Source organism: Rhinolophus sinicus, chromosome 14 (genome assembly GCF_057876585.1).
Source record: "Rhinolophus sinicus isolate RSI-liver-muscle chromosome 14, RSI-T2T, whole genome shotgun sequence".
NCBI classification, from domain to species: domain Eukaryota; kingdom Metazoa; phylum Chordata; class Mammalia; order Chiroptera; family Rhinolophidae; genus Rhinolophus; species Rhinolophus sinicus.
The window spans coordinates 27796666-27815808 of record NC_142514.1 but is presented as its reverse complement, the minus strand read 5'-3'; the positions used below and the strand labels follow the sequence as shown (position 1 = coordinate 27815808).

General features: G+C 50.0%; 1 protein-coding gene across 1 annotated transcript in view; it reads left to right on the top strand.

Annotated features, from left to right (window-relative positions):
• Positions 1-7759: 7759 nt before the first annotated feature.
• The window catches only part of BMP8B (bone morphogenetic protein 8b), a 34175-nt gene continuing 22791 nt past the window's right edge, over positions 7760-19143 (top strand). The window contains exons 1-2 of the mRNA XM_074334478.2: positions 7760-7977; positions 12086-16561. Of these exons, the coding sequence (XP_074190579.2) occupies positions 16228-16561 (334 nt within the window). The 5' untranslated portion in view covers positions 7760-7977; positions 12086-16227. The remainder of the gene's footprint in view (positions 7978-12085; positions 16562-19143) is intronic.

Here is a 19143-nt window from a genome sequence, read left to right as displayed (position 1 = left end):
GTTTTTGTAAAGATATGTGACTTTTACCCCATACACTTTGTATTCCATGTTTGAATGCTCAGTTTGACCCATGGGAAACTCCATGAGCTGTTTCTGTCACTGTACAAATAAATACCTTGGTGCTGCCCACAAGTATAGCTGGAGTTAAACTGGCTTATACACTAAGCTGCTGCTTCGAACGGACGAGTGGGACAGGGTTGGCTTCCGGAGCTAATAGAGCTCCCCAGCAGCAACCCGGCAAAGCTGGTCTACGTGGACCTTTGGGCTGCCCTGCAAGACCCTGGCAGGCGTGAGGGTGTCGGTGCCATGGAGGTGACTCACTGGGCACCTCCTTAGAGGAGTCAGTTTGGATTCTGCCACCTGGAATAAGTCTCCCACCCAGTCCAAAGGGGTATGAGGAGGACGCTAGCACTGGGGATGAAGTGTTTCACCGTTGCCATCTAGGAGAGACTTTTGGCCCCACATCACAGAATTAGAGCTAGAAAAGGAAACCCATGTTTCTCACCACAAGGGTCTCCCAACATTTTCAGGCCAGAGCCTGTGCACACAGGCGGCTCCAGACCTTCCTCCGCTGTGTAGGAGGATAACATCTTGAAATACTAATATTTGTACTTTTCCGTATTTCCTTGTATGTGACCCTACCCCAAGTCAGCCAGAGGCATTTGTATTGTTTTCAGAAATTAGTCCTTTTATAGCAAGAATGCAAAGAGAAAGGAAAAAAAACTATGTTTAGGTTTTCAACTTTCAAGCTAGGCCTCAGTGTGGACCCCCATGTGAATAGTATGGAAAGCCACGTGGTAGACTTTATGGAGAGAAGGGATTTGGGGAGCCCACAGAGGTGGTCCTGAAAGACGCAGGGTGTAAAGCTTATGCCTTAGTAGTGGACTGGAAGGAGTGAAGAAGAGAGCCTGGACCATCTTGTGCGTGGGAAGGCTCGTTTGGGGCCACCAGGTGGGGGAACAGGGATAGGAGTCGATCTTGGAGGAGATCAGAGTGGTCTGAGACAGAAGCAAAGATGTGGAGAGGAACAGAGTCGGCGTCAAGAGCTGGTCCCACAGAGGTCGTGTTGCCAAGCCAGCAACAGTAACCATCCATCGCCCCCACGTCAGCACTGCCATCACCTGTGCTGCTGAGCCACAATCACCGTTCTGCTCCTCGCTGGCTGACGAAGTCCTTCTCGTGTCAGCTGCCTGCCGTTGTCCTTGATTCACCCAGCAGAAATGCCCACCCATGCCAAGGCGCATCTGAGCCATTTCCTGTGAGCACTCGCTTTTCCTAACAGCTCAGGAACCTTATAAGCCTCACAACACAAAGGGTCAGATCTTGACCCTGAGTATCAATGGTGTGGGAGAGTCCCCAGCACCTGAACTTGGGTAGAACTCGACAGTGATGCTGACTATTTTACACGACTACATGCCAAGCCAGACGGAGTATCCCTAACACATGGCTGGTGCTTGGTAGGTAACTATAGTGAAGGAATGAATGAAAGTCACTGTTTAGAGAGGAAGACATACATAAACAAGTTTATGTGTGTCTCTGTCATATAAGTGCTATGATAAACACTGTAGGATCAGGATAAAGACTGAGTGAACAGAAGAGGAAAAGGGACCGGAGACGCAAGGGATTTCCTGAGGCAACACCAGGATGAGGGCACAAGTCTTAACTCCAGAGCGCCACTGGAGTAGATAGATGTCCTTGAGAGTGTCTGCCTAGCCCCTGCTGCTCTCTCTGCACTGGGTCCCTGGCAGTCCCGTTGGCCACAGTTGATGGGCTCTTGGTGAATGACCCTGCCTGGGCAATGGTTTTGCCGTTGGGATTCAGAGATGCCAGTCCGTTTCTGCTAGTCACCTGACCTGAGAACCAAGAGCTGCTTAGATTTGGCCGTGTGTTCAGAGACATGAAAGATGGTGAGGCCCAAAGGGGAAGAGATGCTTCCTGACTGCTCAGTGGCTTTTAAGATCCTGACTTCCGTTCCTTGAGGCCTGGCTGCCCCCTTCCCTGGGGTTCCATGTGACACCTCTGAAGACTTGTGTTACATTCTTCTCTTTTGATTAACCTTGCCTGAGTGTTTTCTGTTCTGAACAACCGACAGTCTTGGATAACAACCTAACGTTATCCTCATTAAATGTCACCACCATGATGGCAGCAAACACGTCCACAGCTGTTACAATGTCCCAGCCTTTGTTCTGAGAGCTTTACATGAAATAACTTGTTACATCCTCAACATTCCTATCAGGTAGGTACAACTACCATCCCTAGTTTTCAGAGGAAGAAATTGAGGCACAGAGAGGTTAAGTAACTTGCTGTGGCCGTACAGCTAGTCAGTGGCAGAGCTGGGATGTGTTTCTAGACAAAGCCATGTCCAACATTGCAATTTTATCATATTTTGTTGAGCAAAAGTTTATATATATTTTTATCCCATTCTCCTGGAAGAATGGAGTAGTTCTAAACGCCAGACACTGTGAGGAGCCCTGAGTGAGTTCCTTCTCCTGCAATGAGGCTGAGTGGCTGGGAGCCCAGCCCGTTCTACCCCACAGGCCCTGCCTCTCACTTTGCCGGGCCTGGCAGAGGAAGCGCGGGAAGGAGCTGCTGAGCCAGGTACAAGGCTTGGCGGCAAAGCTGCTTGTGCAGCGGGAGGCCAGAGCCGCACCCTGGCACCTGGCAGGCAGCCCAGCCCCACTGTTGAGAAAATACCTGGAACAAAGGAGTCCTCCCGCCACAACTGGCCGCCTCTCCTTGTGCCTGGAGCTCCTCAGCTGACAAATCTGACCTCCGGGCCGGGCCAGGTCGGGTCCTTACATGGCCTCAGGAAGCTGCGCAGAGGCCTCAGTGCCCAGCCTGGAACACTTTCTTGGCTGCCCTGGGTGGTGGGCATCCCAGAGGGAGGCCCTCATCTCACCCCACACTGAGTGGGTTCCAGGTCAGTTTCCACCCAGAGGCTCTGCTGGATTGCCTGAACTTCCTGTTACTGCCACCCTCCCCCATGGTGTCCAGAGTAGGTGGCTTCACAGCTCTGGGACCTGGAATCTCCCCAGCTAGGAAGTCCATCTTGTAGCAGTGGCTTGTCAGAGGTGCAGACTGTGTGTCTGCGGTGAATAATCAATGGCCCTGCAAAGGATTTGGGCATAATCAACAACAGGCATTTGGGGGAGTAAACCTGGCCTAGGGGCCTGAGAGAATGAAAAGTGGAGAAGACTCTGGAACCCCCAAGGGTAGTGGTGTGGTTCTTGTTGGACATATCTTGAACAAACAACCAGAAGCTCATCAGAGAGGATATGACCAGTTCCTTTTTCCTCTTTTCTTATGAGCAAGACATCAGGGCATGGATCTGGACAAAAGCCCACCTCACTGCAGCTCTTCCATTCAAACAGGATGGACTCCCAGCCCCAGGCCAGCATCCAGTCTTACCCCAACCTTGTGCTTTTAGTGACCACTGCCATCAGGGCCATTGCCAACCCATGTAGTGCCTATGAGGACTCAGAAAAAGAAGTTGTTCCTCCAAGTGGACACAGCCCTCCTCCAGGGCCCCCAGCAGTGCCAAGTGGAACAGGGTGTAGAGCTGGACTGCAGCCCCCACTTGCTTCTTATCTATATGACCTTGTGCAGACCCAACCTGCACCATCTTATGCAGGGGCAATGCCTGTTAGGTATTGACCATGATCGTGGACCCCCGATCCTCATGGCCAAACCACTCACCTGGATATTCCCTGGGGCTGGACAAAAGAAGGTCATTACAGAGGTAATGGGCCCCTCTTTACTGGCCCAAACCCACTTTAGACAGCAAGGCAAGGACTCAGGAGGGGTCATCTAGAAGCAGTTCCCAACAACACTGGCAGGAGCCTTCCCAGGCAGAACCACTTGGCCCTGGAATAGTCCTTGAATGAGGCAGCTCCCAGGCCTGTGGGTAGCCCAGAGACTGCTCCAAGGGCAGAATGCTGTCCAAGGGATGCTCTGACCTCCAGTGTGTGCTTCTCTGTGGGAGATAAGTTCTGGTCAGGCAGAGGTGGCAGTGAGACTGCACCCTCAGGCCTGGCTTTCTGTAGCCCAGATTCACTGCTCAGTGCCTAGACCCAGGAAGCCCATAGCCTGTAAGCCTGCCAACCTCAGTTTCTGCTGGTTCCACTTGCCGTCATTTGCCTCAAGACCCAGGACATGGCACCCCGTGCTCACTACAGGGCCAGGCTCAGAGTGCATCCTACACAAATAGTCAGATGAATGAGTAAAAGAATTGTCCAAAGGAAGAGGCCCCTTTGAGGCAGGTGTTGGCACCATGGCCCGGAGTCCCAGGATTCCTGTTCCCCCGCTGTGGGACACTCTGAGCCTCTCTTCCTTAGAACAGGCATAAATGACTGACACCTGCCTCCCTTGGTTGCCAGGCAACTTGCCATTAATAATAAAATAGCAGCAACAACAATAAAGCAGCCACCGCTTCTTTCTTGAGAACTTCCTCTGTGTTAGGTGCTTTTCACGAGTCCTCACCATACTCCTATGAGGGAGGCGCTGTCCCCACTTCACAAAGAACCTCGTCAGGACTCAGGGGTGATGAGCCTTGCTCAGAAAATGGCAGCTGTCTCCTTTCTGTGCGCAGGGCAGTGTGGGCTGTGTGGAGCCACGGGTGGCTGTGGAGTCACACCTGGGTCAGAACCCCGGCCACAATCCAGAATCCGTGCCCACCACGTCTCCCCCCAGGTGCTGAGGGTCACCTGAGTGTAGGGCCAGGGTCAGAGCTGCTGGGAACTTGGAGTCTTGGGCTCTGGTTCCACTTCTGCTCCTGATCGACTCTGCCACCTGTGTGGGCCACACCCCTCCCTGGCCTCAGCTTATCCTGTTGTAAAGTGAGAGGTGGGGTCACAGATCCCTTGATCATCAGGATCTCTGACCACAAAGGAAGGCTAAGGGAAATTCAGGAAAACGTGGAGCCTGTTTCTGAATTCCTGGCTCCTCTCTGCCCCCTGGTGGACTTCAGCCGCCCAGCACCCCGGAGAAAATGACAGACTGAGTACAGTGACTCCTAGGGACTTGGGGACTAGCTTTGTGACTTCTGCCAAGGTTCCCACCCCTCAGAGCCCCAAGCCCCATTTGTTAAGTGGGGATAGTAATAGTACCAACATCATCAGGATGTTGTGAGGATTAAATGTAACAGTGAGTATGAAACTCTTGAGCCACATACATAGAATGGGCCCAATAATTGTTAACCATTTTCATGACCTCTCCTTCACCTCCACATGCTGATTCTTGATCCTCTTGCATCCTTTCTACCCCATAGCTCAGGTCTCACCATCTCTCCTGGATTCCTCCAATACCTCTGCTCCTTTCCCCGCCACACACACCCCTCCAGCACTCCTGCACCTCCCCTCAGTGACCCCATCTACTCACAAGGCCAGACCTGCAAATACCCCATACAGCTGTCCAAGCCCTTCAAGAGGTCCTCAGGGACCCTGCCCACCTCTGCAACTCCATCACCCTTTGTCTTTCTGCTCTTGTATTCTGACTATACCCAGCTCCCAGGATCCCTCCGCTCAGACCCAGAGGTCCTGCCTCCCTCACTGAAAGGTTACTTTATTGATATTTTCTTCCCCTTCCCCATCTCTGCCCCAAACCCTCCCTAGGTCTCAGTTTCCTTATCTGCCAAATCAGATGGTTGTGAGGGTGAAAGAGATAATATACTGAAGTATTTGGCCCACACCAGCCAGGTTCCTATAGTTGGGATGGAGGATTCTGTCATCAGTGCAGTGGGGAGTCACACCTGCCATTTGGGGTGGGGGAAAGCGTGGGATGTAATGAGAGCTCTGAGGCTCCACCACCATCCCGAACCCCGACAGCGGCAGCACACACTGAGCAGTGAGCTGAGATGAGGCCTCTGGGTAGAGCACAGAGCTTGTTTGGCCCCTCAGTGTGATCTCGCTCTTCCCACCCCACTGCAGGACCAAGTGGAAAATAGGCCCTCTGCCTCAGGGGTCCCAAGGAGCATCAGTTCGACTAAAGTTCTGACAGCTCTGACCCCAGTTAAAGAGGAGGGAGACACCTGACATGAGGCAGACACCTTCCAACCCTCTGTCAGGGCTGAGGCCAGAGCAGTGGAGTGGAGTCCTAGAGCCTGAACAGAAACTAGGGCAGCCAGTGAGGGGAGGCCCTCAGCGGTCCTCCAGGCCACTTGGGGAAACTGAGGTCAGGATTATTAGGGAAAATAATTTCCAGAGGGTTATATAGAGCATTCATTAATTCAACACTTTTAAAATTCAGTTTAAAGTTTTGGCTAAATAATATATTCACAACATTCAAGAAACCATATATCGAAGGATAGGCTTTAAGAAATCTCCCCTACCTCTATCTGCATTCTACCTCTTCCATCCCCTATAAGTAATCAGTTTTATTAGTTTCTGTGTATGCTCTTCATGTAAATAAATACAAGCAATTATGAGTATACATTCTTATTCCACCCCTTTTGTACTCAAAGGAGAGCGTACTACGTTCTGTGTTCTACCTTTTCACTTAAGAATTGTATCTTGTAGCTTCATCAGTCCTTAGAGAGGTTTCTGGTTCTTTTTTTCCTGTCCAGTATTCCATTGTGGGCTGTTTTATAGTATATTTAGATATTTCCTTCCTTATTAATGGACACGTGGGTTGTTCCCAGACTTTTGCCATCACAAATGATACAGCAGCAAATAACCTTATGTACGTACACAGGGCTGATGACTGGCAAGATTACCAAGGGCATGGCTGTACCAAATGTTAAAATATTGAAATACTTCCATAGTGCTTGGCAACTAGCACGATGGCAACTGTAACAATTGGTAAACTTAATCAATGATATAAATTCTGTGATCAAATCTTTAGTTCAAGCTATGGTTGTAGAGTGTCAGGACTTACCCAGTGCGCCTCGTGCCATCCAGGCATCTGGACTATTAGAAACATTAGTACTAGTTGGGACTTCAGCCTCGGCCAGTGAGCAGTGTGACAGTATGACTGTCCTAAGCCTTCTTTACAGAGTACTCTGCCTGCAGTTCAGACGATTCACCAGTTTATCATTATCCTCTAATTATCTACTTGTTACTGCTTGTAAATATTTTAGTTTTCACTGAGCTTTTATTGGTTCATTTTAATCTTGTTAATTTGAATGAAAGCAGTGCTTCGATATTTGCAAATTTAAGATTGATAATAAAACATTTAAAACCACCAAAATGAAGAGACAAGAAATTCTGCATATTTTGTCACATTCCTTTTAAATGCTTAAACAAGAATCCTCTGTTTCTGAGAGTAAGAAGAAAGAAGAAATGATAATAATAGTCACAGCCTGGAGTATCTTTGATTACTGTGCCCAAATCTGAAGAGCCTAGAATATTTATTAGCATGCAAGAATCAGTACAAAATAAAACAAATAATTTGTATTTCTGGAATAAAAAACAAATTTATAGACTTGTACGCAGGTTATGATGGGCTGGGGCATTCTGATCAATCCTATTCCTGAGGACAACTAGAAAAGATGGACAAAACCATTTAAAAATCGCTTCTATTTAACCGCTCACTGGGTTTAAAATATGTCCATAAGTTCATGATACTCCTTTGTTCAAGAGGTAGAACCTAATTTCCCCTCCTCGGTGTGTGGCTCAGACTTCACGACTTACTTCTAATGACCAGAATAAAGTGGAAAGGACAGTTAGCATCTGGATCATTAAAGAGATTGATGTTTCCTACTCACTTTCGCTATAGGATTACTTACTCTGGGAAAAGCCAAACTACCATATTATGAGGACACTCAAGCATCCCTATGAAGAGGTCTGCAAGGTGAAGAAACTTAGGCCTCCTGACAACAGCCAGGAGTGAATGCATCATCTTGGAAGCGGATCCTCCAGCCCCAGTCAAGCGTGCAGATGCCTGCAGCCCCAGCTGACAGCCTTCCTGCACCCTCTGGAGTGACCCTGAGCCAGAACCACCCAGTTACGCCGACTGCATCCTGACTCTCAAACACTCTGTGAAGTAATACATTTTAATTTACTATTTTAAGCTGCTAAATTTAGTAGTCATTTGTTATTCAGTAATAGATAACTAACATGAAGGCAGTGATGTACTCACAAGTTAGTAAAGAATTACCAGCCAGGGCAAGATTCTTGGGACTTTAGCGGTTCAGGGATGTGAGCCTTGCGTTTGGAACTGCTTTTCCCTGAGGGGGCAGCTGAGAGGCTGAGGAGTACAGTAAATCCTCACTTAATGTCGTGAATAGGTTCTGTGACCTTAAGTGAAATGATGTGTAACAAAACCAATTTTACCATAAGCGAATTGATACAAACAAGAGTTATGTTCCTAGGCATCTCATCAACAGTACAATGAGACAACATTGAACGAAACAATGTTATTCAAGGACCTGCTGTACTTCCACAAATTTCCAGGGGAAGTGGGACAGGATTTGGAGTCAAGGAAACAGTACAAATGTCCATCAACTGGTGAATGGCTAAACATAACATATGTCCATATAATGAAATGTTGTTTGGCAATATAAAAGAATGAAGTACTGCTACATGATACAACATAGACAAGCCCCCCAAAACATTATGTTAAGTGAAAGAAGCCAGACACAAAATGTCATATACTGCCATGATTTAATTTTTGTAAAATGAACAGGCAAGTCTATAAAGAAGGAAAGTAGGTTCATGATTGCCTGGGGCTGCGGATGGGATTAGGGATAAACTGCAAATGGGTGTGACATTTCTTTCTTTTGGGGGTGATGGAAGTATTCTAATATTATATGGTGTGATGGTTGCACAACTCTGTAACTGTACTCAAAATCATTCACGTGTACACTTAAAATAGGTGAATTTTATGGTGTATAAATTATTCCTCAAAGTGTTAAAAATATTTCATAAGGCAAGCATTCAATTTAAGATGGTGAAAAAGAACAATAAAGCAAACCCCTGAAAACAGGAAAGAAGAAAACAATAAAGATAAAGTCAGAAACCAAGGACAGAGAACAAACAAAAGAAAGAAAAATATTTTAAACTTGGTATTCTGAAAATTATTAATAAACTATATAAGGCTGCTGAGTTTATTTATCCAGAGGTGGGTTAATTATCACAGGGACCATGAATCCATTTACAGCTTAAGCAAACAACTTTGGTTTCCAATAACAAGCATGTTTTATAAGTTTGTAGTCATTACGTTCTTCATGGATGACAAGACTACCATCTCAATTGTAGGATCTGGCTTCTGCTGACTGGCTAGGCTATACTTGCCTCTGTCCAAGCACTTCTCATGTATTATCTCTTTGCATCCTCACAACAGCTCAAAGAGGTAGGTATTATTATTACCCACATTTAAAGATGGGGATCAGGGCTCTGAGGTGGGAACCTTGGCAGAAGTCACAAAGCTAGTCCCCAAGTCCCTAGGAGTCACTGTACTCAGTCTGTCATTTTCTCCGGGGTGCTGGGCGGCTGAAGTCCACCAGGGGGCAGAGAGGAGCCAGGAATTCAGAAACAGGCTCCACGTTTTCCTGAATTTCCCTTAGCCTTCCTTTGTGGTCAGAGATCCTGATGATCAAGGGATCTGTGACCCCACCTCTCACTTTACAACAGGATAAGCTGAGGCCAGGGAGGGGTTGTGGCCCACACAGGTGGCAGAGTCGATCAGGAGCAGAAGTGGAACCAGAGCCCAAGACTCCAAGTTCCCAGCAGCTCTGACCCTGGCCCTACACTCAGGTGACCCTCAGCACCTGGGGGGAGACGTGGTGGGCACGGATTCTGGCTTGTGGCCGGGGCTCTGACCCAGGTGTGACTCCACAGCCACCCGTGGCTCCACACAGCCCACACTGCCCTGCGCACAGAAAGGAGACAGCTGCCATTTTCTGAGCAAGGCTCATCACCCCTGAGTCCTGACGAGGTTCTTTGTGAAGTGGGACAGCGCCTCCCTCATAGGAGTATGGTGAGGACTCGTGAAAAGCACCTAACACAGAGGAAGTTCTCAAGAAAGAAGCGGTGGCTGCTTTATTGTTGTTGCTGCTATTTTATTATTAATGGCAAGTTGCCTGGCAACCAAGGGAGGCAGGTGTCAGTCATTTATGCCTGTTCTACAGAAAAAGAAATGAGCTTACAATGTCCCACAGCTAGCGAGTGGTGGAGCTGGAGATTCTAGGACTCCATGCTTGCCGCCCAGCCAGGAGGTGAATGAGGGGCAGCTGTCGTGCCATTACCAAACCTCTCTCGGTCGGTACAATTATGATCCCATCTCACACACGAGAAGTCAGTTTGAGAGAAGTTAAGTGTCACACGGCTGGTGTGGAGCTTTGATAAGAGTTCCTGTCTGTGTGACTTCAGAGCCTGTGTACTTAACTATTATGTTGCCCTCAACCATTGCCCTCTCCTGCAGGAGTGTGTAAGTAATCAATGCAGACTTTCTGTCATTGGGGTGTGTGTGCATGGTCATTGGACTCTATACCTGTTCCCTGCACTCTGCTCAGTCCATTCTAGAGTGTGGTTTGAGTAAAAATGTCTAGAAATTACTTTTGGTCACTTTTTTATTGTAAAACATACATAACAAAAATTACCATGTTAACCATTTTCAGATGTACAGTTCAGTGGCATTAATTTTATTCACAGTGTTGTACAACCATCACTACTACCGTGTTTCCCCCAAAATAAGACCTAACCAGAAAATAAGTCCTGGCATCATTTTTCAGGATGACATCCCCTGAACATAAGCCCTAATGCGTCTTTTGGAGCAAAAATTAATATAAGACCCGGTCTTATTTTCAGGGACACACGGTATCCATCTCCAGAACTTTTCATCATCCCAAACTGAAATGCTACACCCATTAAAAAATAACTCCCCACTCCCAGCACCCCAGCCCTTGGCAACCACCATTCTACCTTTTGTCTCCGAATTTGCCTAGGAATCTCAGATAAGTGAAATCATACAATACTTGTCCTTTTGTGTCTGGCTTCTTTAACTTAGCATGCCTTCAAGTTTCATCCATGTTATAGCATGTGTCAGAATTTTCTTTTTAGGACTGAATAATATTCCATTGTATGTGTATCCCACATTTTGCTTATTTATCTGTGATGAATTATTTGGATTGTTTCCACCTTTTGCCTATTGTGAATAATGATGCTATGAATGTTGGTGTACAAATATCTATTCAACTCTCTGCTTTCAATTATACCCAGTAGTGGAACTGCTGGATCATATGGTAATTCTGGTTAACTTTTTGAGGAGCCACCATGCTATTTTCCACATCAACTGTACCATTTTACATTCCCATTAGCAATGTACAAAGATTTCAATTTCTCCACATTCTCACCAACACTTGTTATTTTCTATGTGTGTGTGTGTGTGTTTTAAATAAATTTTATTGGGGAATATTGTGGAACAGTGTGTTTCTCCAGGCAGTTGTCCTTCAATATAGTTGTGGAGGGCGCAGCTCAGCTCCAAGTCCAGTTGCCGTTTTTAATCTTTAGTTGCAGGGGTTGCAGCCCACCATCCCATGCTGGAATTGAACCGGCAACCTTGTTGAGAGTTTGCACTCTAACCAACTGAGCCATCTGGCTGCCCTGTGTGGTTTGTTTTGTTTTTGTTTTGTTTTTTAAATAATAACCGTCCTAATGAATGTAAAGTGGTATCTCAATGTAGTTTTGATTTGTATTTCCCTAATAATTAGTAATATTGAGTATCTTTTCATGTACTTACTAGCTATCCATACATTTTCTTTGGAGAAATGTCTGCTTAAGTCCTTTGCCCGTTTCTAAATTGGTTGTTTGTATTATTGAGTTGTAGGAGTTCTTTACGTATTCTGGATATTCTGGGTATATGATTTACAAATATTTTCTCCCATCATGTGAGTTGCCTTTTCTCCCTGTTGATAGTGTCCCTTTGATGCACAAAAGTTTTAAATTTTGATAAAGTCCCAAAGTCCAAGTGATCTGTTTTTTCTTTTGTTGCCTGTGTTTTTGGTGTCAGCTTGATAACTTTTAACTGTATTTCTAACCATTCTAACAGAGAGGTCCCTCTCTATATAAAGTTCAAGCAATATTTCTCTGCAGTGGGGCTGTTCATAAAAGAATCCCTAATAAACGGCGAGGTTTGTGTGTGCTTTTCTCAGGCAGCACAAGTTGGAGGAGGCCCTGCTGTTTTCAGGCCAGTTCATGGATGCTTTGCAGGCCTTGGTCGACTGGTTGTACAAGGTGGAGCCGCAGTTGGCCGAGGACCAGCCTGTGCACGGGGACCTGGACCTTGTCATGAATCTCATGGATGCCCACAAGGTGAGGGGTGAGATATGGGCTGCGTGGAGGCAAAGCCGTTGGGGCCTCTACCTATGTGTGCCGTCTGCTCATGCGCACCTTCCAGGGGAGAAAAGAAATCTGAAAGAGCCTGGATCTCTGCTTGTCACAGGGGCGGCTCCCTGCTCTGTGTGTTGAAACAAACTGCTGCCAGGATTCTGCATTGGTCACGGAGAATTTACAAAAATTGGTTAGATTCAGATTTGGCAATGTGTAAACTTCTCTTGGAGAGGTTTTCCCCACTCCCGCCTCTACTACCATCCCCAGTCCATTCAGCCATTGGTGTCTCTCATATGAGTCACAAAATGGATTTAATTTCAGGTGGAAACCTTCAAAGATACCCATTTTCACTGACTCCCAAAATAAATGTGAGAACTGTTTAACCACTTTAGACCACACACATCAATATGTAGTGGAGCCTGAGCCTGTCGTCTTGAGCTGTATAACGTCTTCCTGTTTCAGTAGGATGGATTCTGACGAAGTGACACTTTTATCACTCTCTGCTACTATCCTTAATCTTGATATTAATATAGCCACTCCAGGCTTCTTACTCTTTAATTTTCATGCTACATCTTTTTTCCATTCATTACTTTCAACCTGTGTTTTTCTATTTGTAGTGCATCTCTTATAGACAGCTGGTCATTTGTTCCTGTTTTTTTTTTTCCTCCCTTAACTTATCTGACAATCTCTGACTTTTAATTGGAGCATTTAGTCCATTAATAGGACGTGACCTGACCCACTGGCTGGAGATTCTCCATGAAGACAGGATCTTCTCATTATGTTTATTTTTTTCTTCTTGCGATGTAGGCACACCTTGGGAACATGATGAGCTGGATTTTCCCAGCATCCTAGATGCAGCCAGCCAGGAAAGCGAGTGAGTCACCCTTTAGGCCCCTCAGCAGTCATTTAATGAGGCATTATTGTATACCTACCCCATGGCGACCTCTGGGTTTGACATGGTCATGACATAGGAGCTAAAAACAGGATCCTTTGATAGGATTAAAGAGGTCCTCAGATCACAGAATGCAGAGGTTAAAGGTGTCAGTGGTAACATTATCTCCATTCCTGTAATATTTTTCTTATGGACAATTGTTCTCTCTGCTCTTTTACATTGCTGTTTCATTTTTATGTTCTTTATACTATAGGTCTTGATGACCATGAATTTAACCTTGTGGTTCCAGTAATGAAAATTCATGGGTTTGCATTTGTGGCTGGTGTGCAAGAAAACCAGTCACATAGCTAAGAGAATAAGCCTGGCTGGCCACCATCCCCCACACTCCAACACAGCTTCATGCTTCTGCTCACTGCCTCCCATGCAATAATAAACAATTCTTAATGAAAGGATTCGTGAAGGTTGGAGGCCACTCCTTTCTCAGAGACTAGTAAATTCAGCAAATATTTATTCAAAGCCTGAACATGAGTCTGACACTGGGATCCAAAGGTAAATTGGGACGACATTCTCTGTCGAGAAGTTCACAGTGGAGAGAGGGAGTGGAGGGCGCAAACAGGTGAACAAATAAATGCCCTTCAGTTTGATAAAATGAGTGAGTGGGGAGGAGGAGAGATCGACCTACCCATGAAGGTGGAGGGGGCATTGGGAAGATAGGTCGTTGCTTCAGCTGCATCTCAAAGAGGGGTAATACTGGACCAGGCAGGCAAAGGGGATCGGGAACCACACAAGCCGATTAACAGAAATGTCAACAGCCGTACAGGTGAGGGGGCCCCAGCTAGTCCCGTGTGACTGGAGCAAAGAGTACACCATTAGTGGCTAGATAAGGCTGTGAAGAGGGGCCAGCAGCAGAGACCAGGTGACAGATGCAGACCACTGAGATCACATAGTGCTCTCCTGGTCCCCAAGATGTGGTCTTCAAAAAAACCCTCAAAATCATGGTCAAATGTATTTGGAAGACATCGAGTTAAAGCCAAGCAGATTTCTTTACTGCAGGATTTCTCAGCGCTTACAAAATGACAATTGTGTTAGGGCTCTCCTAGGGGAAATGTAGCATACAGTATTTACTAAACTCCTTTTTGTAGAAAAGCCTTCAAAAGCCTCAGTTTGGGGAATTCTGCTGTAAGCAATGAAATACTGTGGAAGAATTTTGAATCGTTTACAGATAGCAGATTTTTATTGAGAAATTCAGTCTGGGGAATGAGGCGTGAGGGAGGGATGGGGAATAAGATGGGAACCAAGGAGGCCAGTGGGAAGCCTGTTTGTTACAGGCGTCCAGGGTGGAGGGGATGCTACGTGAATCACACAGTGTAGGAGGGTGTGGAGAGGCTGGAGGATTCAGGAAGCATTAGAAGGTAGAGTCTGTAGACCGAACTGCCATCAGGAAGGAGGGACCCGCATTGACGCCCAGGTTTCTGGCTTTGATCGTGTCTAATGAGTGATTGACTATAACTTCCGACCTCCAGGAGTGGGGCTGCGCTGGGCTGTATTTGGAGGTCAGGAATGACTATGATGGCACTGAAGTCTCAGGGGGATGAGCTCATCACCAGGTTAAAAGCCTAAGAGGGGAACACGGCTGCGGACAGAACTCAGAGGAATGTCCGTTTTTAAGAAGAGGGCGGGAAGGAGGAGAAGCAGTGGTGTCCTGGGAGCCAAGGGAGGAGAGTGTTTCAAGGAGAGAGTTAGTAATCCCCCCACGTGCACATTACAACAGCAGAGAGCTGCTTTCACCTGTCACATTGTCAGAGATTTATTTATTTTATGTATTTAACAATAATACCTAGTGTCGGCAAGGCTGGAAGACTGTGAGGCTCTTCACAATTAAGGTGCGCAAAGGCGGTTCCCTGGCGCTCACTAAGGGCGCGAGAGCTCCTTGGCTTGGCTGGAGGCAGGTGCGCGTCTCCCGCGCGTGGCTGGATCAGCACCGGCGTCCGCAGGGGGTACAGCGACAGCTGGCGGTGACCCCGCAGCCGCGGGAACAGAGTGGGCGGCCCACCTGGGGCGCTGGCCGCGCGTACGCGGGTGGGCGCGCTGCGAGCAGCAACTGAGCTGGCGTCGGGGAAGGAGAAGCCCCCAACAGTGTACACAAGGGGACAGCGGGGAAGGAGCCAGGAGGCCAGCTAGGAGCTGCGGTGGCGGAGAACTGGGCCTGGCTGCTGCTGGCAGAGGAAGGCGCCCCACTCTCGGGCTGGCACCCACGGATCCCTTGCAGACGGGACTGAGGCCTTGTTTCGGATCCTGGGGCGACACTCAACTTACCAAGGCGTGGCCGCCGGGTCACTCGCTGGCGAGACTTGGGATCCCCACTCCGGCGTAGGCACTTAAGGACACGCCCCGCAGGAGCAAAGGTTCCTGCTTCCCCCCGACGGCGCGGCCAGCGGTCGGGTGAGAAGCCCAGAACGACCCTGGCCACCCAGACTGCGGGGCTGCGAACCACTAGCCGGATCCGCCCACCACCCTCCAGCAGGTGGAATCTCCGGGGCGCTACCACCCGCGACATCAATCGCAACTCAGCTTTCCCGGGGAGGTGGGTCCCGCGGATTTGGCCCCGCCCCCCGAATCTCCATTGGCCCGACCCGGAAGGGGCGGGATCCAAAGGCCGGGCGCTGGATCTAGAACGGCCGTGACGCGGGAGCTGGGCAGAGACTGCAGGTCCGACGAGCGGCTCTCCCAGGTCCGCATCTCCCTTAGCTCGGACCGGAGTTTGCCCGACTCCGGACTGAGCGGGCCTCGGTAGCAGCCAGATTGGAGGGTCCGGCGGCGGCCGACGATTAGCCGACGGTCCGCAGTCCCTGGAGTAGCCTCTGCCCCGAGGCCTTGGCTGCCGCGGCCACCGACCCGGAGCCACGACAGGTGCCGCGCGAGGTGTGCTCTAGGGACGGCGCTGCGACCGCGGGCGAATCCCGCGCTGTCCCACCGTCCCCGAGCCCGGCCCGCCGCTTGCCGTCAGGGTCCCGGCCCAGGGCCGACGGCACAGCGGATGCGTGCGGGGTGAGAGCCCCCAGTCGCCCCGCCATGGCCGCGCGCCCCGGGCCACTCTGGCTCCTGGGCCTGGCGCTGTGCGCGCTGAGCGGCGGCGGCCCCGGCATGCGCCCCGCTCCCGGGTGTCCGCAGCGCCGTCTGGGCCCGCGCGAGCGCCGCGACCTGCAGCGCGAGATCCTGGCGGTGCTCGGGCTGCCGGGGCGCCCACGGCCCCGCGCGCCGCCCGCCGCCGCCCGGCTGCCCGCGTCCGCCCCGCTCTTCATGCTGGACCTCTACCACGCCATGGCCGGCGACGACGACGAGGACGGCGGACCCCGCGAGCGGCGCCTCGGCCGCACGGACCTGGTCATGAGCTTCGTCAACATGGGTGAGTATGAACTCTAGGGATGGGCGTTGCTGACTGCGGTAACCCTGCCACCTCGGCGAGAACGCGCGTGTAGGGGCGGCGAGCTGAGTGTCCTGGCGCCCCCACGGTGGCCCCTCGGGGAGGAACACGGGATGCAGGATCGAGTGCACAGCCTTGGGCAGCGGGTGCCCCTGCGGTGAACCGAGAGTCACCGCCTGGTGGACGGACCCCGCGGAGGAGTGGGAACTGCCGAGGTCAGGGCAGCCAGGTCTAAGGGGCGTGGGGGTCGGCGAGCTGTGGGTCTGGCGGGGCAGACGCAGGAATGTGAGTCCCAGGGGCGTGTACAGTCACCCGCTCGCAAACACACCCAAGAATAGGAATCATGTAATGTCGGGTGGACCCGGGCAGTGCCAGGAAGACAGTCTGGTCCTGAGAAGACGGATGAGTAAACAGAGGCTGTGATGCTGTCACTGTGATAAGGGCTGTACTGAAGAGAGGGACAAAGTTCACTGTGGAAAACCCTGGTCACATCACCAAAGTGACCAGAGCTGAGAGGAGAACCCAGATGTCCTGAGTGCTCAGCAGCCTCTTCCCGGGGCCAAAGCCCAAGAGCCTGGAGGTGGGGGCGTGGCTGTCAGGGGAGCAGGTGGGAAGGAGGAGACTCGGCTCAGTGGGGCAGTCTGTGGTCATGTCACCCACACCCAGCACCTGGGACATGGCTTGACATGCAGTGAGTGTCCAGGCCTGTGGAATGACCTGCTGGGCAGCTTGGCTCCTCGTTGTTCTCCCAGGCAAAGCCTAGCTTTTCCTCTGCAGAGATTTCATTTGAAATCGTGGAGCCATTTACCCTTAAAGTTCTCTAAGGTATCTTTTTCCATTATACTAAACTCTTTAATCTACAGTCATGAATATTTGTCCCCCATCTGCTCTGCCTCCTCTCTGTGACCAGTGAGGGTCAAGGGTCTGGGCTCAGGCAGACCCCAGACTGGACCTGGGGACCCAAGAACGACAGCTCAGCCCAAGGTGGGGAGAGCGATGGGGCCAAGGGCAGAGCAAGGACTCTTGCCAAGGCCACCAGCCTCCCTTCACCTATGGCATCAATCTTCATCCTCCCAACAACCCAGTTAACAGCCTATTCATCCCCATCTCCCAGATGAGGATCGTGAGGTCAGAGACATTGTCACGCCCAGGATAGCACGGCCTCTACGTGGCTGAGCCAGGACAGGCCCAGGTTGTTTGGCTCTACATCCAGTCCTCGAGGACATCCTGCTGTCAGGGGGGCAGCCTTTCAGGGTGGAGGGAGCTTTAAGAGGGGTTTAGGCAGAGGGCTCCGGGGACACGGAGCAGCAGCAGGTGTTGTGGGGTCCTCAGCTATTTGTTTCCCACACAAAGTCAGGAAGAGGGGACAGCTAAGGAGGCCTCTGTCCCTTCCAACCCAGAACTGGTGGTGGCCTAGGGTGGGGGAGCGAGCTGCTCGAGGCAGCTGTTAACCTCTGCTGGGAGCCCAGTGCCAGGCACGGGACTCCAGCCTGTGGGTTTCGGATGCCAACTTTCTGGTTAGAGGGCAGGGGTGGGGACTTCGGACAGAGAGCATGGGAACTGAGGCTGGAGCTCTGTCCTCGGAACAAGCTGACCCAGGGCTCAGGACCAAGAAGAGCTGTGGAGGCAGTAACCCTGAGAATGTCCCCCAGGAGCCATCTATTAAAGTGAGTCACCACCCAGGCCATGTCCTGCTTCCTCCCACATCCCCTGGGTCAAAGCTTGCACAGCTCTAGTGGGAGCTGCTGCTGTGAATTGAGCAGCACCCTGAGCTCAGGAACACCTGGTTCCCCTCCTGACTGCTGTGTGATCTTAGGCAAGTCCCTCGCTCTCTCTGAGCTCTAGGTCCCTCCTTGTAAAATGGGACTCCCAGTCATCAGTGACTCCTCAGAGTTGTGTGATTAGTTGATACATGGGAGGAGCAGAAAGTTATCCTCTTTTAGGGTGAACCTGGCTCTGGTCACCGCCCCTGACTCCAGCCCCTCCCAGCTGCTGCCCAGCCTTGCGGTGGATGTGATGGGAATGTCCCCATGTGCCTTATACACATGTGAAACCCAGAAACAGATTTTAAAAGCGAACCAAAGGTGTTTCCACCAGTTTTAGATTAAGAGCATTTGAAATTCCATAGCCGTGTAAGTCCTCATTCCATCCATGCAGCGCCATGTCCAGCTATTTTACCAGCGTCATTTCATGGGCTCCGAGAGGTTAAATGGCTAGGCCAGGGCGACACAGCACATCCATGCCATCATCCAGGCTGTGGATTCCAAACCCCAGCTTCTTCCCCCGCCATCTCTGCGTGTTTCATTAGGATCTAAGGCCTCTGACGCTGTGGGATCAACAGGCAGGTCCTTGTTCAGTGGAGCCCAGTTGTGGGCGGGGCCAGCCAGCTGCCAGCAGGGCCTTCTTTATTCTGTCCTACTAATTGCACTAGTAGAACTCTCAGTGAGAGTGGTTTGACCTGGTAATTACCTGGGCTGATGTGGGGGCTTAGGCACCTAACAGGATTCTCTTCTTGTTTGGAGGCCCAGGCCTCAGGCATGTGAAGTCGGGGCCCCTAAACCCTC